General features: G+C 38.7%; 1 protein-coding gene and 1 long non-coding RNA gene across 2 annotated transcripts; one reads left to right on the plus strand and one right to left on the minus strand.

The window, feature by feature from the left end:
- On the plus strand, positions 1–27,316 carry REN (renin). The gene is made up of 10 exons (XM_072137575.1): positions 1–182; positions 4,609–4,756; positions 4,964–5,087; positions 17,164–17,282; positions 18,842–19,038; positions 19,320–19,328; positions 22,855–22,977; positions 23,523–23,667; positions 26,090–26,188; positions 26,912–27,316. The coding sequence occupies exons 1-10, from the start codon at positions 115–117 to the stop codon at positions 27,071–27,073; spliced, it is 1,194 nt and encodes a 397-aa protein (XP_071993676.1). The 5' UTR covers positions 1–114; the 3' UTR covers positions 27,074–27,316.
- LOC140119006 (uncharacterized) lies at positions 18,545–25,406 on the minus strand. The gene is made up of 3 exons (XR_011853305.1): positions 25,368–25,406; positions 22,865–22,939; positions 18,545–19,003 (listed from the first exon to the last, which is right to left on the minus strand). It is a non-coding gene; the product is annotated as an uncharacterized lncRNA (long non-coding RNA).
- Positions 27,317–27,625: the final 309 nt, after the last annotated feature.

The raw sequence follows: 27,625 nt of genomic DNA on the forward strand, positions 1-27,625 counted from the left end.
GAAAAGCAAACACCATTAATAGCATAGTTAGAAGAGAGGGCACAGAAACACAAGGAGAAGGGAACATACAGAAAAGTATTGAAAGGAATAGTGTTTCTGGAAGATTTGTAACCAATGGCATCAATTATCCTCAGAGTGCTCTTCCTTGTCTTGTTCATGGTATCTTGTGAAGGACTCAGAAGGTAAGCTCATTTTATTATCAGTCTGGGTGGCACAGCTCTGCAAATGATGAAAGGAAGTCATAGCACTTATTTCCTTAAAGTGGAGATCTGACATATGTGTCAGGAAATTCCCTACATGCTATGGCCAGACTTGTATAACTGTATGGAATACTATTGCATATGTTACACATTTGGGGTCATGTATCTTAAGTCTGGATATTTGTGCCTGTCTTTTTGGTGGAGGGGTTGGACACTTTGATTTATCTTAGTGATATATCTAGCAGCCGAGTCTGTTGGTTTTTTTGTGCCTTCTTTTAAAAAAGACACTATATATTGTATGTCCTTGTTATGTATTCCTTGTAATAAGTAGGTGCTTCTGGAAGGGACCCCACCCCATCAGATACATAGCAAATATTCCAGGCACACAAGTGTTTTCAGCTGAAATTAAATCAGTAATGTAAAGTAAAAGAAAATACAATTGAGTCTTAGTCTCTTAGACTCTTAGTTATCAGCTATCAGCTATCAACTTACAATACTTGCCCATAAAGAGTATACAGAGTACACCATAAACAGTATATAATGTATACCACTGTATCATGAGATCAATTTATTAAATCATATGCATAATTATATACAGGATTATATCTATAGATATATGGATATATGGATATGATTGGAGAAGTATCCATTGCGTTATTGGCTGCAGTATCTATCAGCTTATGTTAAAAAGGTATTCCAATTTCAGCAAATTTATATTCTTGTTTGTATTATAAAAAGTTATACAATTTACCAATATACTTTATGTATCAATTTCTCATGGTTTTCTAGATCTCTGCTTGCTGTCACTCTGTAGAAAGTTTCTATGTTTACTTTCAGTGACAGAAATATGACCATGGTCACACAGGTGCGCGGCTCGTTATAACACACAGCCCTGATTACTGCCTATGATACTAATGAGCCGTGCACGTGTGTGACCATGGTCGGATTTCTGTCCACTGAAAGTAAACATAGAAACTTTCTACAGAGTGACAGCAAGCAGAGATCTATAAAACTAAGAGGAATTAATACAGAAAGTATATTGGAAAATTGAATAACTTTTTATAATACAAACAAGAATATAAATTTGCTGAAATTAAATCAGTATTACTGATTTAATACAAACATTAACATTAATTTGCTAAAATGGGAATACTCCTTTAACCCCTTAACGCTCTGCGCCGTAGCTCTACGGCGCAGAGGTATAAGGGAAGTATGAAGAGGGCTCACGGGCTGAGTCCTCTTCATACAGAGGTGGGGGTTGTTGCATATTGCAGAAAACCCCCACCGCTAATAACCGCGGTCGTTGCTTGCACCGATCGCGGCTATTAACCCTCTAAACGCCGCCGGCAAAGTCTTTTTTCCGATCGCCACGCCCCCGAACGTCATCGGGGGGCGGCGATCGGTTGCCATGGTAGCCTCGGGTCTTCTTTTGACACGAGGCTACATGGCTTATGCAGGTTCGTTACAATGAGCCAGTGGCTCATTGTAATGTATGACCTGCAAAAATGCCATATATTGCAATACTGTAGTATTGCAGTATATGGTAGCAGCGATCTGACCATCTAGGGTTAATGTACCCTAGATGGTCTAAAAAATAGTGAAAAACAAAAGAAAAAAAAAAGTTTAAAAAAATTAAAAAAATGAATAAAATATTAAAAGTTCAAATCACCCCCCTTTCCCTAGAACGGATATAAAACATAACAAACAGTAAAAATCACAGACATATTAGGTATCGCTGCATCCCAAAATGCCTGATCTATCAAAATATAAAAACGGTTACGGCCGGCGGTGACCTCTGAGGCGGGAAATGGCGCCCAAATGTCCAAAATGCGACTTTTACACCTTTTTACATAACATAAAAAATGAAATAACAAATGATCAAAATGTCGCACAGACCTCAAAATAGTAGCAATGAAAATTTCGCCTCATTTAGCAAAAAATGACCCCTCACACATCTCCGTGCGCCAAAGTATGAAAAAGTTATTAGCGTCAGAAGATGGCAAAAATTTTTTTTTCTTTTTTGTACACATTCGTTTAATTTTTGAAAATGTATTAAAACACAATAAAACCTATATAAATTTGGTATCACCGCAATCGCACCGAACCAAAGAATAAAGTAGGCATGTTATTTGGAGCGAAGAGTGAAAGTCGTAAAAACTGAGCCCACAATTTCAATTTTTCCACATTTGGAATTTTTTTTCAGCATCACGGGAAAGTAAAATTTGTTACGCACAAAATAAGCCCTCACAAAGGTCTGTACACATAAAAATGAAAAAGTTATGGATTTTTGAAGTTGGAGAGCGAGAAATCAGCCGTAAAACCCTGCGTCCTTAAGGGGTTAAGGTATAAAACATGATGCAAAAACAAAGATGCTTCAATCGGAGCACAGGTCTACATATGGGCCATGAACTGGGTAGTACAGTGGTACATGGTAAGCCCCAGTTCATGGCCCATATGTTGACCTGTGCTCTCATTGAGGTATCTTTGTTTTTGCATCATGTCTTATACCTTAACATAAGCTGATAGATACTGCAGCCAATAACACTGTGGTACTTATGCAATCATATATACTATCTACAGACATAATCCTGCATATAATTATGTATATGATTTTTTTTTAAATTTGAACCCATTTAATAAGAGATCTGAGAAGTTCCCATGTAACGCAGCTCTTTTTCACCCCTTTTCTTTCTTTTAATATCACTTTATTTGCATCAAAAATTTACAAAGTCTCAAATTACAGTGTATACATTCTCATCACAGATAAGATATATGTACATAAATATGACCATCTCGGAAACCCAGGATCCCGAAGGGTGACACCATCTTTGTGCCACTCCCTGGAGATCCCCGACCTCCTATCAAAAGTTCAACAGAATACTTTAGTTCCTTTAAAAGAAGAAAGCTTAGAGAATTATACAATCTTCTCCACACAGAATAACACATAAATCCCCCCTCCCCTGTGTGCACTGACAGAAAAAAACAAACAAAAAAAAAAACGTAAAACATGTTAGAGCCACAACCGCCAAATGCTATTCCATTTTTGCGCTTTTGTGGTAATTTTAAGTCGATTTCTTTTCCATATTCTTTTATCTGTAAGGATAGTCTACACACATCTTTGGAGGGATATCTGAACCCCATTTTCAAACTATACTATGTCATTGCTATATTCATTAATTTTATAATCAGATTTCCATATGAATTAGCTATTGTTAGATCTTCAACCAGACCAAATAGAGCTGTAATCAGTAGTAGGGGGAGTTTGATCTTAAGAGTATCATCAATCCTCCTGAATAACCCTTCCCAGAATCTCCTTATTACCGGACAGGACCACACCATGGGGGTCATTTACTAAGGGCCCGAATCGCGTTTTTCCGACGGGTTATTTCCAATTTGCGACGATTTTCCCTGAATTGCCCAGGGGTTTTGGCGCACGCGATCGGATTACGCCGATCAAATTAGTAATAAACCATAACTGGGTATCATTTAGATAAGCGGTGAAAATTCAAAAATAGAGTGTCTCTCTGTGGTCTTCTGTTTTCAGCCCTAGTTGTCATTAACATAGTTAGTAGATTTCTAACTTTTTGTAGCTTTTCCTTTATGTTGTTTAACTCAACCAAACTTTAATACAGAATACAATTTAAGGAATTTGGAATGATTTATTTTAAAAATTATATCTTAATATCTACATTTAATAAATGCTTCTAGGCTTACCTGTACCAAAAGTCAATTGCTTCCATAACAGCAAAGTCAGCTGTATAAATAGTTCAGGAGGCTGTTGCTTGTTTCTTGACATACAGATTTCCCACTGCTGAAAGTTAGCTGTCCAACCATCATGTCTCTAGAAAGAGTAGGACCCCAGAAGAATATCTTCCTGTCTTCCCATCCCCTACTACAGAAACTTATCTATATGTCAGACAATGTGATATTATAGTGTGTGTGTGTGTGGTGAAAAATTCCCTTTGCTCTTAATAGGCAAAATACTCACTATGGGGTGTGTATGAGTATGCTGGAGTAGAAACAAGGCTCTTATAGATAGTTGGACACACATTGAAAAAGACAGGACAAATTCACCATATTGAAGGAAGGATGGATGGGGTCATGTGGCCAACAACCTCCTTCCATCAGTAAGAGCATTGAAGATGGGTCATGGATGAGTATTTCAGAATGACACTGACATAAAACACTTTGCCAGGGCAACAAAGGAATTGCTCAGTAAGATGCATTTCAGTCTTTATGAATCTATCTCTCACAGTTGTAGTGTAGCCATGATATAAATTACAGACCTCTCCATGGTGAAAAACTTGAAAAATCAGTAGTGTATCAAATGCTTATTTTTCCCACAGTTTTTTTAGGCTTCAAAAATTTTTATTTTCAAGCGCAAATAATTCTTTTGTTTTTATTGTAGAATCCCACTCCGAAAAATGCCATCAATCCGTGAGACCCTGAGAGCCATGGGAGTAAAAGTTTCTGATGTATTTCCACAACTAAGGCTGAAGGGAACTGGATATCCTAATAATGGAACAGCGCCAACATTTCTCACCAACTATTTGGATGTGAGCAGCACATTACATAAACATACAAAGAAATATCACATAGACACATCAAGGAGAATAAAGATGACTATTTAACCCTTTGACTCAAAATAGAAACTTTAATAGGGAACTCCTACCAACTAAACCTACCACCATCAGTAAGTTTTATGTAATATGTCTTATAAAAATAAATAAGAATATTGATTTGTTTTGGTGCATGTTTTGCAGACGCAGTATTTTGGGGAGATCAGCGTTGGTTCTCCATCACAGAAATTCAAGGTTGTTTTTGACACTGGATCTGCCAACTTGTGGGTGCCATCTAGTCAATGTTCCCCACTGTACAGTGCCTGTGGTAAGCAATTTTAACTTAAACATTGCTTATTGGAAGTGGTTTAGAAGATATCATTATTGCCTGCTTTCTTAAGGATAATTTCAAGAAGAATTGGCACTCCTTATTAGATGAATTTTTCAAAATAGTATATTTTATATAAAGTGAAAAGTAGGGTAGCAATCCAAATGTACATGCAACATTGCGGTCTATATACATTAGACCTTCATCAGGCACGGATTGCAAGGTATATAGGTGTAGCAGTAAGAGCGCAATACTGTGACCGCTAAGGCGCAGAGAGAATCAGCAGAACCATCCACTCATGAGAAATGGTGAAATGAGCGCCTGTCACCCAGAAAGTTATTTTCCTCCAAAGACAGTTTTAATAGCCTATGGTATGTTAAATTCAAAAATGCCTTTGTCAGCAATATAAATAAATCAAGGGACTCACCACACGCTTCTGGCAGAGAACAAGGTAATGTAAAATAATCAATAAACCCCTTCCCGATGGTGGACTTAATCGTATAGCACAGGCTCAGGTAGCCTGCCAAGCGGTGCCGTACTAAAACATCCTGCTTCTGGCACCAGCTTCCAAGGGGAGTCAGGGGTAGAAGCTGCTGGTGTCCGCTGTATATTACAGCTGACATCCGCCTGTAACACCTGCAATCGGACCCGCTATTAAGCATGTAACACGGTATGTAATTTTGATGGATGCCCTGGGGTCCGACAAGTACCCGGGGCTGCGCAATCTCATAAATCCAGTCATGACCCAGCTGTAATCTAATGAGCATGTGCAGCAATCTATACAATAAATCTGAAATGTTATTGGACTCTCTCAGTGAACGCCATAAAAAAAGCAAGTTTTCGGGACATCTTAGGTCCCTTCATCATTCATGGTATAACAGGCTTTCTGAAGTGACACAAATCTTATACACCATGAACAGAGAAGTAATGCAAACAAAATGTAAACAAAAGAACAATAGCAATAACAAAATTTTAGACAACAGGTCCTTAACCCCTTAAGGACGCAGTCATTTTGTAGCTTAAGGCTCAGCCCGATTCGGACTTGCGTCGCTTTATATGGTTATAACTTTTGAACACTGTTACTTATCAAAGCGATTCTGAGATTGTTTTTTCCCCACATGTTGTACTTCATTTTAGTGGTAAATTTTGGCAGATAAGTTTTGCGTTTATTTACAAAAAAAAGAAAATATGATAAATTTTTTGAAAAATTTGCCATTTTCGAAATTCTAAATCATTGCGTTTTCAGGCAGATAGATTTACCACCTAAATAAGTTGCTGAATAACATTTCCCATTTGTCTACTTTACATTTTCATAATTTCTGAAATGTCTGGATAATTTATTTTGATGTTACGCGGCTTACAAATAGAATATCGCTTTTCCGGATTTTCAGAATTGACTATTTTGGGGATAAATACAGTTTTGAATGAAATTTTACATATTTAGCATCACAACCCCCTATATAACCAACCCATTTTCAAATCTGCACCCCTCAAGCTATCAGAAACAGCTTTTACGAAGATTGTTAACCCCTTGAGATCTTCATAGTAATTGAATCAAAATGGGGGTGAAATTTAGAATGGTCATATTGTTCCCTTATACGTTCATTTAGCCCTAAAATTTACACATTTCCAAAATATAAAAAGAGAAAACCCACCATACAATTTGTTCTGCAATTTCTCCTGAGTACAAAGACCCCCCACATGTGGCTGTGACTTGTTTTATGGGCGCACAGCGAGGTGCAGAAGGGAAGGAGGGCGCTGCAGCTGCCAGGATTTTAGTTTCCTCATTGGCCCCTTTTGAAGACTATAAAATTTTCGCTTTTTCGTTATTGGGGCCATGTGACGGCATTTTTTTTGCGGTATGAGATGCTTTTTCCATTGTTACCATATTGGGGTTGGTATCACCTATTGTTGAAAATTTAGGAACTTTTTTTGAGGGCAGGAGTAGAAAAGCATCAATTCTGTACTGGATTTTTTACTTTTTTTTTTTTGGTGTTCACCGTATAGACTAATAATCATGTTATCTTTATTCTATGGGTTGATATGATTACGGGGATACCAGACATGAATATATTTTCTTACGTTTTACTAAATTTGTCAAACAAAACCCTATTGTGGGGAAAAATCTATCATTTATGTATTGCCGTCTTCCAAGTGGCATAACATTGTTACTTTTTTGGCTACGGAGCTGGTTGATGGCTTGTTTTTTGCGGGACATGTTGTACTTTGCACCAGTATCATGTCTGAGTACATACGGTTTTTTGATCGCATTTTATAGCATTTTTTGTGGGATTGAAAAGGTAAAAATCATAATTTTTGGAGGGTTTATACCAGTTTTTTTTTACAGCGTTTATCGTGGGGGTTCAATAATGATTTACTTTTATTCTACGGGTTGTTACGGACGCGGTGATACTATATATGTGGGGTTTGTGTTATGATTTAGACTTTTTTTGAGTTATATGTCTCTTTATATGTTTTGGGAGTTTGGGGCATTTTTAGTGATTTATGACTTTATTTTTTTATTGAATAACTTTTTTTTTTTTACTTTTTCACTTTTATACCATGGGACATGAAGAAGCAATCTTCTGATTGCTTCTTCATGATAATATTCTGCAATACTGATGTATTGCAGAGTATTATCAGTGTCAGCCTATGCACTTGCATAGGCTGGCACTGTGCCAGTAAGATGACGTCACAGACGCCATCTTACTGGCAATTCTTGCAAGTAACTCTGGGGTCCAGATCGGACCCCAGAGTTACTATAGCAACGATCGGCGCCCCCCGAAAACGGTTCGGGGGGGCCGATCGTGGAGGAAAGACCCCCCAGATGCAGGTTAGATGCCGCGGTCGCGCTGACCGCGGCATTTAACGGGTTAAGCACCCGCGATCGGAGACAACTCCGATCGCGGGTGTTACACTGGGGTGTCGGCTATTAGTTACAGCCGGCACCCCGTGTTTCCCGATGCCGGTTCGGCTCTGATCCAGAGCCGAGCCGGCATAAGCGCCGTGGCGGATATATCCGCCACTGAGCGCTAAGTCACTGCGCTCCGTGGCGGATATATCCGCCACGGAGCGTGAAGGGGTTAATTAGACTACTTGGGCAGTGTGATAGTTTATTGCCTCCAAGTTAATGACTCTGGAGTTTCTGAAGAACCTTATCTCAGGATAACTGTGTGGAGGATGTCAAAGAGGGTAATAAACTTGTATCCCCAAATTCGTCTCTAATTTTGTCCCACTGGACCACCACATACAATGACGTAAGCCGACACCTGGGACCGGAATTTAAGTGGTACTCGGTTTTCACCAGAGCCCGCAAGAAAGCGGGTTGGACTTGCTGCGGTGTGGTACCTCCAGGTCGTTTCACAGGCGCGACTTTGTCCGCGGCGGCAGCCAAGGCGAGGTACAAAGATGACAGGCAGATTCGTGGTCAGGCAGGAGGCAGCACAGGATCAATGTCAGGAACAAAGCAGGAGGCCAGGGCAAGGGGATAAGGCAGGGATACAAGCTTTCTCAACAACATAAGCACGAAGATCTGGCGGGGAATGTTGGGAGAGACCAGATTTTATGCAATTTCCACGGAACGGCAGCACTAATCAGCAGCATGCTGGCCTTTTAAATATTCGAGCTTGAGTGCCCTAGGAGATGGGGATGCACACGTTGGGATGATGGAGCTGAAGCAAGGACAGGTAAGTGGCGTGAGCGTGGCGCTGGCAGACAGCGAGGGGCACGGGGAGCACCCATGATACAGGGTATTATGGCCAGGTATAATGTAATGTGACCGGAGCTACTACATTATACATTCTTCCAACTTTTGGATGTTTCGGATCCATCCGGGACCATCCCTTGACCTCTCCCCACAGATAAGGTGCTCCATCACTTTGAATTATTATGGCCAGGACTGCAAAAGTGTTTTGCCAAAGGTAGATGTTTCTGCTTCTTTTATTGTAAGGCGATCTTAGATGAGTGTTTCTGTCTATTGGACTAGAGCAGATCCGATTATATTGAATGGCCTGGATGTAGATGATGTATTTTTTTATGTTTAGGGTTAAAGCTGTCCCATCTCAGGTATGCAGACCGATCAATCTGTTTCTGAAAAAGGGACATGCAGCTCCTATGGGGGGGGGGGGGGGGCTTTATGTTGTAGAGAAAGGACAAAAACCTAAAGTCAGGATAAGGTCTAATTGCTACAAAATAAAAGAGGAGCAGAAACATCTACCTATCTATCTATCTATCTATCTATCTATCTATCTACTTTATATATATGCAAGGGGTACATCATGCCTCATGTCACTAGAACCGTGTTTTATAAAAGTATAAACAGTACAAAACATGATGATCATAATTAGAGAACAGAAATGACTGTATCATGGAAAAATATTATAAATACATTTTCGGAAGCCTACAGTAGTTGCCAATCAGTAGGAGGTGCACAGGTCTTTGCTATGAATTCCTTCAGCACATCGATGGCCACATGACATCATTGGTCTCTTACACTGGTTCGGTGGGATTTTGGTTTATTCTTCGTCTAGTCTCTTACACAGTTCTGTGACTGTTGTGGGTTTCTTCGTCATTACTCTGTCGTCAAGGATTTTTCAGGGGGTTTTAATGGGTTTAAATCAGGAGTCTGGGGTTGCCGTTTCATTGTTTCAATGTTTTCTGTTTCACGGTTCTGCTTGACCCATTTTTCTGTTTGAGAGGGAGCAGTGTCCTGCATGAAAATTGCTGGGTGAGTGTAAAACAGAAGTAAGGGGCCATTAGTTGTTGAAAAAGGTTCTGATACACACTTGCATTAACTCTGTCATGTATCTGTACAATTTCCCCTGTTTATCAATTTATCAGGCAAATAAATTAACCCCTTCCCGCCGCAGCCCTTTTTCGTTTTTGCATTTTCATTTTTCACTTCCCACATTCAAAAATCTATAACTTTTTTATTTTTCCATGTACAGAGCTGTGTGATGGCTTATTTTCTGCGTAACAAATTACACTTCAAAATGGTAGTATTTAATATTCCATGCCGTGTACTGGGAAGCGGGGAAAAAATTCCAAATTCAGCGAAATTGGTAAAAAAACGCATTTGTGCCGTATTCTTGTGGGCTTGGATTTTACGGATTTCACTGTGCGCCCCAAATGACAAGCCTACTTTATTCTTTGGGTCGGTACTATTACGGGGATACCAAATTTGTATAGGTTTTATAATGTTTTCATACATATAAAAAAATTAAAACCTCCTGTACAAAATTTTTTGGGGGGATTTTGCCATCTTCTGGCGCTAATAACTTCTTCATACTCTGGTGTACGGAGCTGTGGGTTGTGACGTTTTTTGCGGATTTTGATGACGTTTACAATGTTATCATTTTTAGGACTGTACGACCTTTTGATCACTTTTTATAGAATTTTTAATTTTTTTTTAAATGGCAAAAAGGTGCCTTTTTTGACTTTGGGCGCGATTTTCCATTACGGGGGAAAAACCATTATCATATTATGATAGATCGAGCATTTTCAGACATGGTGATACCTAATGTGTTTATGATTTGTATTGTTTATTTATATTTATATCAGTTCTAGGGAAAGGGGGGTGATTTGAATTTTTAGGTTTTTTTATTACAATTTTTTTTTTTACTTTTTTTTTTACTATTTTTCAGACTCCCTAGGGTACTTTAAGCCTAGGAAGTCTGTACGATCCTATCATATACTGCCATACTACAGTATATGGGGATTTTACTACTCATACATTACAATGTGCTGATAGCACATTGTAATGAATGGGTTAACCCGAAGTAGCTTCGGGTCTTCGTGAGACCCGAAGCTACCATGGCGACGGATAGCCACTCCCCGATGACGTCACTTGGAGCGACGATCCTCAGAAGATGGCGGCGCCCGCGCGCTGCCGTCTTTTTGAAGCCGTCGGCACCTTTGCCAGCAGCGATCAGCAGTAAAAAACCCACGATCGGTGCTGGCACCGATCGCGGGTGTTACCGGTAAGCCTTTGCTGCAATATGCAGCTAAGACTTACCGGCTATGGAGAGGGCTCGGCCCACGAGCCCTCTCCATGTACCGGGACCCGACATGTGACGTACTATTACGTCACATGTCTTTCATCACTAAAATGAACTGTGAACTAATTTTCCTTGGTGCACATGACATGAGTCTAGCCTTTTCATTCTCTCTGCCAAGGAGAGGTCTGGTAGCTGCAGAGTGGGTTTTCAGTACAAACAGAAAGATCATTATCCTGCTCAGCGCTAAACAATTCTAGCTGCAGTGTTGAAACAATTACTCATAGAGATCCTCTGCATTATTCTGACCTCTCTTGCGTGTGTCTTTCAAGGGTGACCAGCCTTCTTGGGGTAATTGAATAAGTTTGTGATGTTGTAAAAATGCAATATTCTAGAAATCACATACTTGGAATGACCAACTTCTCTTGTTATGGCTTAGGGTCACCAGTTTAGCCTTTATATAGACAACCTGCCAGAGTGTTTCAGTCCCTTTGGAATGTTTGCAAAGTCAGTGAAAACTGGAAAGTCAGGCTGCAAATTAACTGACTGCCATACGTCTTTATACATTTTATTTGCACATACCTAGTGGAGAAATAATCTTTAGAAACGTTATGACAGTGGCCAACTTCAGAAGGCTATATGTCCTGAACCCTGGAATCTAGAAAAACAATTATTTTTCCATTAACCCCTAGGCGCACCAGGACGTTATAGTACGTCCCCGGCGCTAGATGCTTAGCGCACGGGGACGTTCTATAACGTCCTGCTTCTGGCACCGGCTCACGAACGGAGCCGGTACCAGAAGCAGCGGCTGTCAGCTGTCTAGTACAGCTGACAGCCTGCGCTAACACCCGCGATCGGAGCCGGCTCCGATCGCGGGTGTTAACCCCTTACTCGCCGCGGTCAAACATGACCGCGGCGTGTAAGGGTGTTTGCGCTGTGGATCGGATCCCCCGTGCCGCTTACCGGGGGATCCGATCCACTTCTGGGCAGCTCCGAGGACTGGCATGTGCCCCGGAGCTGCCCAGTCTCCATGGCAGCCAGACCCCTTCCGGGTCTGGCTGTAAACTGTCTGAGCATGCGCAAGCTTGCTCAGACAGTTTACACTGCTCTACAATAAAATAGTATTGTAGAGCAGTGTATTGAACTTAAACCAGTGATCAGAGCATCACTGGTTTAAGTTCAAGTATGTAGAAGTAAAAATATGCAAAAACACTTAACACTACACATTATAATAAATAAAAAATAAATACATAAAAATATAAGCCCCTAAAATGTCACTTTCCCATAAAAACACTTAATAAAGTATAAAAAACACAAAAACACAAAAAACCCCGCATATTTGGTATTGCCGCGTCCGTAACAATCTGTATAATAAAACAGAATCGTTACTGGACCCGCACGGTACACGCCGTAGAAAAAAAACGCAAAAACGTTCCGAAAAAAGATAATTTTTAATTAATACCTTATCAAAAAATGCTCTAAAAAGTAATTTAAAAAATGTTATGCACTCCAAAATAAGCCCACTAAAAAGAACAACTCTTCTCGCAAAAAATAAGCCCCTAACCAGATTTGTCAGCTGAAAAATAAAAAAGTTATGCATATGAAAAGATGGTGATGCTAAAATGAACAAGATTTTCTCCAAATTGGTTTTTATTCAGTACAATTGAATAAAATACACAAAACCCCCACATATTTGGTATCCCTGCGTCCGTAACAATCTGCATAATAAAACAGAATCGTTATTAGTTCCGCAAAGTGAACCCCGTAAAAAACAAAACAAAAAAAAGCTCCATAAAAAAGATCATTTTCAATTAATACCCTATAAAAATGCTCTAAAAAGGGATTTAAAAAATGTTATGCACTCTAAAATAAGACCACTAAAAAGAACAATCCTTCTCGCAAAAAATAAGCCCTTAAACAGATTTGTGAGGCAAAAAATAAAAAAGTTATGCATATGAAAGACGGTGATGCTAAAATTAACAACATTTTTGCCAAATTACTTTGTATGCAGTAAAAATGGGAAAAAAATAAAAAATCTATATAAATGAGGTCTTTTTGTAATCGTGGCGACTCATAGAATAAAAATAATATACTATTTTTATGGTATGGTAAACGGGCAAAAAAAAAAACCCATAAAAATCTTCCTGAAAAGTGATGATTTTCATTTCCTCCACCAACAAAGAGTTAATAAAATCTCACCAATTAGCCTATAGATTCCCCTAAATTACGTACCAGAAAAGTACATCTCATGTGGCAAAAGAAATAAGCCCCTCTAGGTCCACATTAAAAAAAAGAAAAAAATTATAGCCTGTACAATGTGACATAGAAAATCTGATCTGGATGGCGCCTCCTTCCCTTCTATGCCCGGCCGTGCGCCCATACAGCAGGTTACCATCAAATTTAGGGTTTCGGTGCATTCGGGAGGAATTGGGTATCAAACTTTGTGGAGCCTTTTTTTATTTAATCCATTGTAAATGTTTAATTTTCCACCCAAAATGGGTGTATTGTGAAAAAATATTACAATTTGCAGACTGCACCTCCATTTTGTTTTAACCCCTATAAAACACGTAAAGCGTTAACAAACTTCTTAAAAGTGGTTTTTCATACGTTGAGGTGTGTAGTTTCCACAATGGGGTAATTTACGAGTCTCGCTATTATTTAGGCCTCTCAGTGTCAATTAGAAGTTGAGCAGGTCCATCTAATACAGGTTTTGGTGATTTTACAAAAAATGTGAAAAATGATACCTAAATTCTGAGCCTCATAACATTCTAGTAAAATATGTGGAATCTTAAAAAACCATGCCAACATAAAGCAGACATTTGGGAAATGTAAGTTATGAATTTATTTGGGTGCTATGACTATCTGCATCAAAAGTAGAGAATTTAGAACGTTGAAAATAAAGAATTTTTCCAAATTTTTTCCAAATTTTGTTTTTTTTCATAACTAAACACAAAAGATATCATCCAAATTTTTAAACTAATTTGAAGTACAATGTGTCACGAGAAAACAATCTAAAAATCCCATGGATATCTCATAGCGTTCCAAAACTATAACCACTTATAGTGACACAGGTCAGATTTGAAGAATGGGGCCGCGTCCTTAAGGCCAAAATAGGCTGTGTCCCCTAGGGGTTAAAATTGTGTATGGATGCTTCACAGAAGCAGAGATATCCACCCTTAACATTGTACTAAAAATTTTGATTTTTATGTACAGCTTTCTATTTCCGATTGTAACTTTAAGAGTGGATAGCTCCTGTTAAAAATCCATACACAATCCTTATAGCAGTGGTGGCAAACCTTTTAGCAGCCGAGTGCCCAAAAAGCAACCCAAAACCCCCCTTATTTATTGCGAGGTGCCAACAAAAAATGAAAGCAGTAACTTATTGCTCCCTGTTCTTCAACATCTTTCAATCATATTGGCCTCCTGAGGATATCAACACAGTAGAAAGATGGAAAATGTTAGCTTCTTTCTGAAAGCAGCATCTTTTAAGTTGCTTGGAACTGCAGTAATATTCTTTGAGTCCTGTCTGGAGGCAATGGCCTGGGTGCCCACAGAAAGGGCTCTGAGTGCCGCCTCTGGCACCAGTGCCATAGGTTCGCCACCACTGCCTTATAGCATATTGAATATGAGACTCCCCTGTTTAATATGAATCGTGTTTCTAGGTGGAGAGGTTAAGGAGATATAGGCGTTTTTAAGTGGCCTGTCAGCTGTAGGCAGAATGTAGAAAAAGCTGCAGGAAAGACTTTCACTTTCACTTAGCAAAAGTGCATGCTCCCTCTGCTTCTGTAGGTGATGTAGTTGATAGGTGATGGAATAATACTGTACATACTCATGACATATTTTGGTAACAGTTACTACTTGACAAAAAAGCTTATTTTTTACATTTGTAGTCAATTATTGAAAAAAAATGTAATTAATAAAACTATCCTATCAAGTTAAAGTCTCCCATGTCATGAAAAAAAGGAAAATTGTCATGATATATAAGACTTTTGTAGAGACAAAACACGTCCCGACGTGTTACCCGAATATTTCCGATTTGCGCCGATTTCCCCTGAATTTCCCCGGGATTTTGGCGCACACGATAGGTTTGTGGCGCATCGGCGCTGGAATGCACGCGGTGGAAATCGGGGGTCGTGGCCGAACGAAAACCCGATGGATTTGGAAAAACCGCTGCATTTAAAAAAAAATGTGTCGCGAAAATTGCACTTACCTTCATTCAGCCCGGCTCGGTGTATTCCAGTGCGTTCCGATGCTCTTCAGCGCAGCAGCGCCACCTGGTGGACGTCGGAGGAACTACCTTAATAAATCCCGGCCGGACCCGAATCCAGCGCAAGGAACGCGCCGCTGGATCGCGAATGGGCGGGGAAAGTAAATCTGCCCCATAGTCATTTAAAGAAGCGCATAGCAGAACGTAAAAAATTTAACTGGACATTCAGGCATCAATAACCATCAGTCACAAAGGGGTTAAATAGAGTTTATCAGATAATTAAGGAAATAAGTACCAGGAGCCAGATTAACACCAATAACTTGCAGGTATATGAACACCTCACCTTTAGCCAGTCTGACTCAGGTGTGAAAAATTAGACTTGCTTGGAAGATGATAATTCTAGGGGAAGGTTGTCCTTTGTATCATACATATGAAAAATTATAAAAGACATGTGACCTATATTCCCCCATAGTTGCATGCACAGATGTTATGAGGCCTCATAGAAACATGTGGTAGGGAAACCCATTGAGTTTTTATTAACTTTTTTAATTATTTTTTTCAAATACATACATTAACCCCACCACGGACCGCAGTGACTTAGTGCTCAGTGGCAGATATATCCGCCACTGAGCTGATGCCGGCTTGGCTCTGGCATCGGGAAACACGGGGTGCCGGCTGTAACTAATAGCCGAGTTCCTAAATTTTCAACAATGGGTGATACCAACCCCAAAATGGCATAACTAGAAAAAGCATCTCATCCAGCAAAGAAAAAAAATGCCATCACATGGCCGCAATAACGAAAAAGCGAAAATTTCATAGCCTAGAAAAGGAGGCAACGAGAAAACTAAAATGCTGGCAGCTGAAGGGTGCTCCTTCCCTTCTGCGCCTCGCTGTGCACCCATAAAACAAGTAACGTCGACATGTGGGGGGCTCTCTGTACTTGGGATAAATTGCAGAACAAATTGTAAGGTGGGTTTTCTATTTTTATCTTTTGGAAATGTGTAAATTTTAGGGCTAATTGAACGTATAACCGGCACAATTTGACCATTCTAAATTTCACCTCCATTTTGATTCAATTACTATGAAGATCTCAAGGGGTTAACGATCTTCCTAAAAGCTGTTTCTAATAGTTTGAGGGGTGCAGATTTGAAAATGGGTTGATTATATAGGGGGTTTTGATGATAAATATGTAAAATGTCATTCAAAACTGTAGACAAATGGGAAATGTTATTCAGCAACTTATTTAGGTGGTAAATCTATCTACCTGAAAATGTAATGATTTCGAATTTCAAAAAAGTGAAATTGTTGGAAAATAAACACAAGACTTATCAGCCAACATTTACCACTAAAATGAAGTACAACATGTGGGGAAAAAGCATTCTCAGAATCGTTTTGATAAGTAACAGTGTTCAAAAGTTATAACCATATAAAGCGACACAAGTCAGAATCCAAAAAATGGGGCTGAGCCTAAAGCTGTAAAATGGCTGCGTCCTTAAGGGGTTAAACTCCAACTTAACAAGATGAATTATTACTATGTAGCCAAGCAACTGCTCTTTCATTGATTCCTGATCATTATTATTATTATTATTATTATTATTGCCGGTCCTGGAGGAAGAGGAGGATGTATTTCGAGGCGACCAATGACAAAATGCATGTATGTGGCACCCAGCATATCTGCCCCCACCTAATATACAGCTTGTTTCCATAAGTTTTTCTACTATTTTAACATATTCATTTTATCCATAAAACACTTAAAAATAGTGTATAGACCCTTAATTGCATAAATTGACAAACTATGTAACAGAATGAAATCTTGTATCATTTGAGTATGCTGCTTATTTACCTGCTTTATTAACATTTCATTTTTGTATCCCAGCATCTCACAATCAATATGACTCATCTAAGTCTCATACCTACATTGCAAATGGCACTGGTTTCTCTATACAATATGAATCGGGAGGAGTGAGAGGTTTCCTAAGTCAAGACATTGTAACTGTGAGTTTTCCTTCTTTACCTACTTTACCGAAAATCTTAAAGAGGACCTGTGACCCTGGAAAACTCACCCACCAAATGTGCCCCCCATAATCCTCCCCTCAGCCCCTTTCTCCCTAGCCATTTTTTTTTTAAATTTATGTCCAGTAAATTCATTTAAACCTGTATCTGGTGTGCTGGCAGTCGGCGGTATTCATTAGGGGGCGTGCCGACACACCCCCAGCACGCCCCTGCCAGCGGTCACATTGTAGGAGAAGCCGGCAGATACTTGATCTGACCTCTTATTTAGTAAGAGGTCAGATCGGTTTAAATAAATTTACTGGACATAAATTTTAAAAAAAATGGCTAGGGAGAAAGCGGCTGGGGAAGATCATGGGGGGCACATTTGGGTGGGTGGATTTTCCAGGGTGACCTCTTTAAAGTATTTTCTACAGTACAGTATACAATATAAGGCTGGCAGGGAGACAGGTAATGTGAATTAAACTTATAGTTTAAACTTAAGTTCTGAGATTATTCAGAATTCTAGCAATGGCATTTTTAAAATCAGCATAGCATAGTCCAGTGGTGGCGAACCTATGGCACGGGTGCCAGAGGTGGCACTCTGAGCCCTCTCAGTGGGCACTCAGGCTGTTGCCTCAGCACAGAATTCACCAGACAGGACTTGAGGGATCCTTCTGCAGACCCAGGTAGTCCAAAATGTGAAGCATCTGGGTCTACCTGAGACTGCAGGAAGAGAAGGTGAGGACATGGTCAGATTATCATTGGAGCCATTGAAGCTCCTGCTCTTGGCCCCACAATTTTTCATGTTCAGGGAAGCTCAGATGGCAATCTGAATTTTCCTACCTTCTGTTAACGATATTGGTGCCCTCAGGACCCTTGAAAGCTGTGGTATAGCACGAAGCAAGAAGATTTTAATAATTTAATGCTAGAATTGCCGTGTAGGCACTTTGCAATAAATACGTGGGTCTGGTTTGCATTTTGGGCACTCGGTTTCTAAAAGGTTCGCCATCACTGGCATAGTCTAATGCAACCTATAACCAACTAAGAATGACATTATATGTATGTTTTCACCATTCTCACAACTAGCTGAAAGCCAAATGCAACAGTGAAAAGTACTTTTGTCCCTTTCTTTTATAAAACAGTGTAACAGAAGGGGAGGTAGGAGGGTTGAACAAATAAATAATAATTGTGGGAGAGGAGGCAGCTAATAATACAGTATTAATAATAATAATAGCAATGCTTCTTCCTTGTCAAAACTGACAGTCAACAGTGGTGAGATATACTGTTCACAACTCCAATTAACTGCTATAAAGGCTTACAAAAACAGTGTAGCACAGATCTACCATGAGCCATGAGAAGCAGCTCTGTGACTTCATTTTACAGATAGATTGCTTGAAATGGCTCCAGAATCTAATAGGTTGAATCACACAGGTTGGAAAACCCCTTAAATCCCCTTTAATCTGTTCCCTCCAGAAAATACTTTATATGTCGTGCATACACATATTTCATTTTACAGTGGCACATATTTAAATTATTTTCAATCTTCCCTCCATATTTTAAAGGTTGCAGACATTCCTATTGTCCAGGTTTTTGCAGAAGCTACAGCACTGCCTGCATTTCCCTTCATCTTTGCACGCTTCGATGGTGTATTGGGAATGGGATTCCCAACGCAAGCGATTGATGACATCACACCTGTTTTTGACCAAATTCTATCTCAGAAAGTCCTGCAGGAAGAAGTTTTTTCAGTGTATTACAGCCGGTGAGAAGGAATTGGGCAAAGCTGCATGAAATAAATTAAAATCTGGACCTCATATTATACAATACATATGTATTAAGCTGTGCCCTTTATCCATTTCAACACTTTCATCTATATGTTTGTCATTTCCACATTCTTGCATGCAATTACAATTGATAACAATATCTACAATAATAACATACACAGTTATTTCGCTTACTTCTTCTTATTGCACCTGCCATTTCCGGCACTTATGATAACATACCACAGCAATTTCGGTAACCAAAATCTCCTTTCTTTTTTAGACAATACAAGTAAGAAGATAACTTTCCATCCCCTTCCTATCGATGTCACTAACACTAATATGGTTCCCTGAGTGGTAACAATCTCTCACCCAGTGCCCAAAACATATTTTGCAAAAGACTTCTTTTTGCTGTACATTTGTTATTCAGATTCTCTATTTGGCCTATATAAAATTTCCAAATCTTCAGGAATGGAAAGTCTAAGATGGAATGAAACACATAACCCTAAGCATGGTCTTCATGAATCTGGCGCACCCTGTCGTAGCCCACAGTCCACCAGTATTTCTGGTGCACTTAGATTAATGGGCGTGCGCCACAATAATGTCGGATTTCCAACTGGAATGCCCCTTTAGGTGCATGGTATTGTGTCGCGGAGTGCACAGTGGAATGTTGAACTAAATGTTGAATTGGTTCTGTAGTAATGGGTAAAGGGGGGCCTGTCGCCTCTCCTGACATGTTTGTTTAACAAATACTTATTCATGAAATAGTAGTTTTTGTGCACCTTCTCAAAAACTATTAACAAAATTGACAACTGGGTGATACTGTTTCCTTACATCATCTGACAATGTAAGATTGGATTGGATCAGATTTTACAGACACCATATAAGCAAAAAGAGAAGGGTTACAGTGATATTGATCTCACTTTTATTTAAAGGAAACCTACCACTTGAAGTAGCATGTATAAGAGGGAACTACCGAGCCCCAGCTCAGAGTGAGCTGGTGCCGGAGATTAGTTTTGTTAGTGTTTTAAACCGCAAACACTTTATGGCCGAAGCTGCTTCGGCGCAGGGAGGTACGCGCTCGGCGCACCATACGCAAGACCGTGTGTACGGCTCTCCTTCACTTCCTATGTAGCCGCGTGCACGGTCGCGCGCATGGTGCGCCGAGCGCGTACCTCCCTGCCCCGAAGCAGCTTCGGCCATAAAGTTTAAAAAGTGTTTTAAACTGCGATACTGCGGTTTAAAACACTAACAAAACTAAGCTCCGGCACCAGCTCACCCTGAGCTGGTGCTCGGTAGTTCCCCCTTATACCTGCCACTTCAAGTGGTAGGTTTCCTTTAATCCAGATGACATGTCGTTACTAAAAGAGACGTGTCAGAAAAGGTGACAGGTCCTATGTAAATATTTTTGTTGATATGTGTTACATTGATTTGAAAACAACTATCCACTAGATGTTGCTGTTGCTCAGCAATAGTTGGTGAAAAGAACCAATATTTCTCTGGAATGATCTTATGACAAATGTAACTTGACCTAGCATTAACAAATTGCTGTCAAGCTTTTTTCTTCCTCTAATCACTGTTCTTTGTTTATTCACTGAATCAAAAATAGAAAACAAAGTCTATAAGAAATGTTACAAACAATGTAGAACAAGTTCGAATTAGCATGGTACAGAAAAATATCCATGTTAATGTATGGCGCACGGCCTTCATTAATATTGTGCAATCTGCACTGCTCGGGAAGTGTGCACCAACTTTTTTTTTGGCGCACTGTTAACCCACTGTTTGGTAACACAATTCTGTTGAGCAGACAAAGAGCAGCCGCGACTAAACGCTGTCATATACACCTTACAAGTGTGCAAGCTTGTTTTCCTGTTCTTTTCAGTACAAAGTCAGAAACATAACTGGCACAAACACTCTAATAAATGTGAGCTGTTGTCTGCAGCTACCCTTAGATAAAATGATTTAATCATCCATTCTTTGGTTTTTAATGTCATGAATACAAGTTCAAATTAGCATGGTACAGAAAGATATCTATGTCAATGTATGTTGGCTGTCCACCTCTATATTTAACGATTATTTTATGCTGCAGATAGTGGGAATCAGAAAATAAGATCCGACCTTTGTTTTCAGCTGTGGAGTTGGACAATGCATTTAAAGGGAACCTGTCACTAGCTTTATTTGTGAAAAATGGGGTTCCCATAAAGCCCTAATAAATAAATGCCCCTTTCTTTTAGATAAAAATTGTTTTCTTCACATCCCCATAAAATCAACTTACTGTACACTTAACTGGCATACAGCTGCAAGTCAGAGGGGGCGTGGCCTCATCAGCCTAGTCCAGCAGCTCCTCCCCATGCCTTATGCCTCTTTTCACCATTTAGAACTTCATCTCATGTGACCATGGTGATGTCATTTAAGATCCTTAACCCCCTTACATTTGAAAAACCTACCCCATGTATGTATCCAATCACATACAATCACAGCATGCCTCCATGAGCTTCTAGTTCTCCCCATGCCTCCATGGATGCATGCTGTGATTTCATGTGATTGGATACATATATGGGGTGGATTTTGCAAATGTAAGCGGGTATAGGACATTAGTTGACATAACTCTGGTCACATGACATGAACTGCTGGATGATGCAACACAACTCTCTCTGAACATTCCAGCAAGGCACTGTGTAAAACATTTAACACAGTACTTAGTACAGAGCTGTATATGTCTGTAGTTGAATATTGGCAGACGATCCCTAAGTACTGTTAGCAGTGTGACCTGTCAATCAGGACTAGGGAGGAAGTGAACACTGCATATGTAGGACCTCATTAATATCAATGGCCTCACATCAGGATGAGTTGCATATAAGTTTACAAACTGATTTTTTAACATTGCATCCATTTAAAAGAACCATTTAGTAATAAGGACAATGGGGCACATTTACAAAGAGTAGTGCAAGCTGCACTTAAAGTGTGTTTGCCTGCGTATAATGCAGGGTGCGCCACAAGGTGTCGTGTGCACCAAAAATGTTTTTCAGACACTTCTTAAATACCTGTGCAATCAGTTTGCACTGAAAAGAACAGGCAAAGTCTGACACAAAACTGGCACCCGGCCCTTAGTCCCTTAGTCAATGCTTTTTAATCATAGTTTTTTTATTAAGTATTTATTTTGGGTAGATGAATTTGAATGGGAGGTTCCCTTTAAACATTTGGGCATAGATCAGTGTAAAATATTTAACCTTAGGTGCAAAGACATCAACCCAACAGATGAAAAGATTTTAATGTATAGTATATACAGGCGGCCCCCTACTTAAGAACACCTGACTTACAGACGACCCCTTGTTACAAACGGACCTCTGGATTTTGGTAATTTACTGTACTTTAGTCCTAGGCTACAATAAACAGCTATAACAGTTATACATGATGTCTGTAATGGGTTATGACAACCCAACAATTTTAATATACAATTGTGAAAGAGATCCAAAAAATTCTGTCTGGGGCTACAATTATAAAGTATACAGTTCCGACTTACATACAAATTCAACTTAAGAACAAACCTGCAGACCCAATCTTGTATGTAACCCGGGGACTGCCTGTAATCGCATTATTAAAGCGCTGTTGTATACACTTCATGTGTGCAAGCTTGTTTTCCTGTTCTTTTCAGTGCAAAACTGGCACAAACACTCTAATAAATGTGGGCTGTTGTCTGCAGCTACCCTTAGATAAAATTATTTAATCATCCATTCATTGGTTTTTAATGCCATGAATAATACATTTTAATATGTTCCTAGAGCCTTTTATACAGTATAATTTGTATTTTGCCACAGAAATTCCCACCTGAATCCTGGAGGTGAAATTATCTTTGGTGGCTCCGATCCTTCATACTATACCGGAAGCTTTCAATATCTCAACCTAAAAAGACATGGATACTGGCATATTAACATGAAAGGGTAAGGAAGCTGGGGCTCCAAAAATTACAAATTATTAAGACATAAATATACTCCATGTAGATCCACACAATATATATACAGTGGTATACCTTCCATGGAAGCATAATGTACAGCTTTTAAAGAGCCCTTTGTATTAGCAACCGATTTGTCCTTCTCTTAATCCCAATCAAAGGGCTTTATCTGCAGTTACAAATAGGTTAACTCATGTCATAGATATTTTAACAGCCCCTCTAGTGCTGTATGTAGCTGTATACGTTTCTATGAGCTCCCCCTAGTGGCTTTATAACTACAAAGTTAAGTACATTTGGGGCTCACTAAAAAATTATGAAATCATATGATTGAGGTTGTTTATTGTGCAACTAGGTCATACCACATTAACTTTTGAACTAAATTGTGAGGTGATGGCCTATTTAAAATATTTCTATATTATATGCATGTGTGTTGTATACTTAGAGCTATTGGTCTTTAACAAGAAGTCAAACCTACTGTTTAAGACATAATTAGGTTCCCAAATTATGTCATAACTAACAAAATGTGTCCTACAGGGTGTCAGTTGGTGCAGAGGTCCTGTTCTGTAAAGAAGGGTGCACAACGGCAGTAGACACCGGAGCAGCATACATCACTGGTCCTGCTGGTTCAGTATCTGTGTTGATGGCAGCAGTAGGAGCCATACAACAATCTGAAGGAGCGGTAATATGAATAAAAGCTACTTTGTATTTTTAAACTAGTCAGATTAATAAAAAAGCATCAACCCGTAGAGTAAAGCTAGTTTGCACATAGTTTACCTGCATTCAGGAACTGTATTTGCAAGTATCTTCTAATCATTTCACCTTCCCATATAAAGACTATTATTACATAGTAACTTTCACCATGTCATCTTTATGTTTAATAATACAAGGGCCCTTGTTTTAAACATGTACATATATATGTAATTTTGACCAAAAATCTGGATATTTATCTGATATCAATTGTATTGATCTGATTATTCATTGTGAATAATAAATTAAATAATCTATATTAATTCAAATATATAGGTTCAGTGCCATGTCTTTTGTAAAATATATTATAATGGAGTTTATAGGATAGTTTTAGATATACTTAAGAAAAAGGACTGTGGATAAATTCATCTAAATTGGTATGATAGACAACATTTATCGAAATAATTTTTTCAAAGCTATTTCAAAAGGTAAAGGGGTAACTGGCAAAATGGGGTGATCTGCCATTGTAAATGATGGGAAGATCTCAGCTGATTAAGATTGGTAGTATAACTAGATCAATATATCCACTGCAAACACTCCAAATTTTTGTAGAGCCTGTATTATTAGAAAAGGAATTTAAGAAGTTTTTTTGGTGAATCAAAAGGGTGAGTGTTTCATTGAAAAAAATAATAGTAATTAGAACTCGGTCTAACTGACAGGTATTTTACACACAAAAAAATATGAATTTGCAAATAAAAGAAAAGTGTATTTATTTTGCAATAAATTAAAACCCCGGTCTATGGGAAGAAAATGGTGTTGGCTGCCAATCCATGTGTCCAATTATGTGAATTTATTAAATGATGTAAGGTTAAAGCTCAAGGTCCTTGGAAACATTAATCGTAGTGTTAGTGAGAAGAGATATTTTTTGTCTGTGGGCAGTTGAGGGAGGTTTATAAAAAAGAAAGTGATAGAAATGTTAACAGCTTTAGAATAACACCAATGTTTGAAGCAATATGTGCACACAGGGGCTCTGTGTCTTTGGGTCAAGTTTACAAGAATCTAGAAAGCATTTGAGTAACTAAAGAGGAATATAAAGGCAGTGCAGGGTTGGCTGAAAGAAATGGGGTCAACAATATCAGAAGTAGAAATGTTGAGTATGAAGGGAATTATGTGCTAATATGAAACAGGAAAATGTTAAACCAAAGTGGGGTGAAAATCAATAACCAGCATGTGTGCAAAAAATGAATAATAATTTTCCAGAGAGGAGTTTGTAGGCACAAGAAACTAAGTGGGTGGCAAAAGTGAGGGAGGGGAATAATAAGAAAAAAAATGTCTTTGCTATGCTAATGATGAAAGGTATGTTATAGCAAAGTTTAATAAAAAAATAAAAGGAGTAAAGAGAAAATAGGAAGAGGACACTCTTCCATGAAAGCTCTATACAGCACCTCTGACACAGTTGGGAACATAGCCTTTGGCTGTACAGTCCACACAACCCGTATTCCTGCTTTGCAGCTTAGAACAATCACAGTTAACATGGCTGCACACACATAGCAGATGAAAATGAGATGATAAATCCACACGTTTTACAAAGCATCTTCTAATTCTTTGTATTCCTAGATTAATACATTATATAACGCAATTAATATTTCGGCATGCAATCGAAATATGGTTCAGCTAACTCTTAAAAATTACATTGTGGCTTAGTTTACTGCGTTACCTTATGGCTTAGTTTACTGCTGTATTGTTACAGTACATAGTTACAGGACAACACAGTACAGCAATGTCCTGTAACTATGTTTGTATGCAACCAAGAAACTAGCGACATGTAAGAACGTGCCTCTCAAAATATTTATGTCTTTGTATCATTAAACCCATCTCTAACTGTGTAACAATCCTCAGTACACTATATACAAAATAATTTTCCCCCAGGGGATCAATAAAGTTGTATCACATTGTATTGTTAGTTGATCTGAAACTCTTAGTGTTTTGGCCACACAAAATGCAGTTGCAACAAGTGGATTGAGCGGTGCATTCACCATGGAATTCACCTCCTGAGACCGAAGAGGGGACTGAATATATAACTGACATAATGCAGCATTGAAAATCCACATTGTGCTTGATTTTCTGAAAACATGTGGATGGGGGTTTAAAGTCTGGAATATAAATGCATTTTTTACAGTTCTGCTGCTAATTATAACATACACAATGGTATGGTTACACTGTTCTCCAGGTTTGTTATCACTTCCCTGTGAAAGGAATATCCACATGCTGGAACAGTTTTTTTTTTATGTGAAACCAATCAAAATCTTGCTTTTTTGTGTGATTTAACATTTTGTGTGAATTAACATTTATTTATGTGGAAACCGTTTCATTTTTTATTTGTTATATAACATTCATGTTCATATTTTCCTCAGTATACCGTGGACTGTGATAGAATCTCCCAGCTTCCTGACATCTCTTTTCATCTGGGGGGAATGGAGTATACACTAAGAGGAGAAGCATATGTCCTGCGGGTGGGTCAAACAGATATATACATTTATTAAAGGTTTTCCTGTAAAAGTTATTTATGTCATATCCACATGATATACCATAAATGTTTGATAGATGCAAACTATCAGTGGTGTTCGAGATGTTACATACAGAGCTAAGCTGTTTTCTTAATTGTATATACAGAAATATGATGTAAGGACCCATTTGATCGGCACTACAATAACAGTTCCAATGCTCCAGTCTGGCAGGCACCTGGGAAGGCCTAGTATGATATTTCTGTATGATGCAAATACTCCTGTCCTGTGCAATGTGTACAATCATAATTATAATTTTATTATAATTTTATGATTTTAGATGCCAAAAATTGGCTGTTAATAAAAGATGACACTGTTTAGAAACATTTATATATCCCCCATTTTTTAGACCAATGGTGTCCAATGCTTGTTCATCCACCTGAATACCCATTCTTTGTATGTGATGAGGTTGATGGAAGCTTCTCATGGCTGGGAAAAGGTTTTTAAGACTTCAGTTTCTTCCCAACCATTTAGGTAAAAGGTCTTTGTGGATCACCATAGCAGCAGAAAATTAAAAATTTTTCATATGCATATCTATGAGTAACTGTAGAATTTTATTGACAGGGTAGCAGGACAACTTTTAAAATAATAACCAAATAAATAATCAAATGTAGAAAACCAAAACACAACAATATGCACCATATAAAATGTTTTTATAATTTTATTTTTCAGCAATTACAGTTTGGTGAAGAAGTCTGCCATGTTGCATTCTCTGGTCTGGATATCCCTCCACCAATGGGTCCTCTTTGGATTTTGGGAGCAACCTTTATAGGGCAGTATTACACTGAATTTGATCGTCGCAATAATCGTATTGGATTTGCTACATCTCTGTGAAAGCACTTTATTTTTCTTTACCAATTCACTATTATAGCCACACAGATTTCATGGGGTTTATATAAAGTGTACCTCACCTTTCAAAAAACTTTGCAGATTTAGAATAAAAGGAGGGAGCATGATAAGAGACATATTACAAAGTTTCTTTTATCCTCTTGTACAAACAAGATTTGTTGAAAAGTTAGTGAGCGTTCAAACTAGTAGATCATAAAATCACTGCAAGAAATTGTGATATATTTTTTTTGCGATTACACCACCTCCAATCCTTGTGGCTGTGGAGGAATAGGCCAGCGTGTTGTTTTCCTGCCCTGTGCTTGTGCATGTTCTAAAAGGCTGCAAAAATTTTCACTGATTTTTACGCAAAACTAGTCTCATGACGCCCGATGGATATTAAGTACAAAAAGTAATATTTTATTACTCTTTTTCCTGCCCCTTATCTCCACCCATAGGGACTCCACATTTTCATTTTCCTCACCGATGTCCTCATGCAGGGCGGGCATGAGGCAAGATTTCACATATAAAGATGCTCTGTCCAAGGCACCCAATGAGAGG

Source organism: Engystomops pustulosus, chromosome 2 (genome assembly GCF_040894005.1).
Source record: "Engystomops pustulosus chromosome 2, aEngPut4.maternal, whole genome shotgun sequence".
Lineage (NCBI taxonomy): Eukaryota > Metazoa > Chordata > Amphibia > Anura > Leptodactylidae > Engystomops > Engystomops pustulosus.

Bases quoted from the DNA above. Each gene is read 5' to 3' on its own strand.
- REN (XM_072137575.1), top strand. From the start codon at position 115: ATGGCATCAATTATCCTCAGAGTGCTCTTCCTTGTCTTGTTCATGGTA. The intron at 17,283-18,841 runs GTGAGTTTTCCT...CATATTTTAAAG, and splicing joins TAAGTCAAGACATTGTAACT to GTTGCAGACATTCCTATTGT. The intron at 22,978-23,522 runs GTAAGGAAGCTG...TGTGTCCTACAG, and splicing joins TGGCATATTAACATGAAAGG to GGTGTCAGTTGGTGCAGAGG.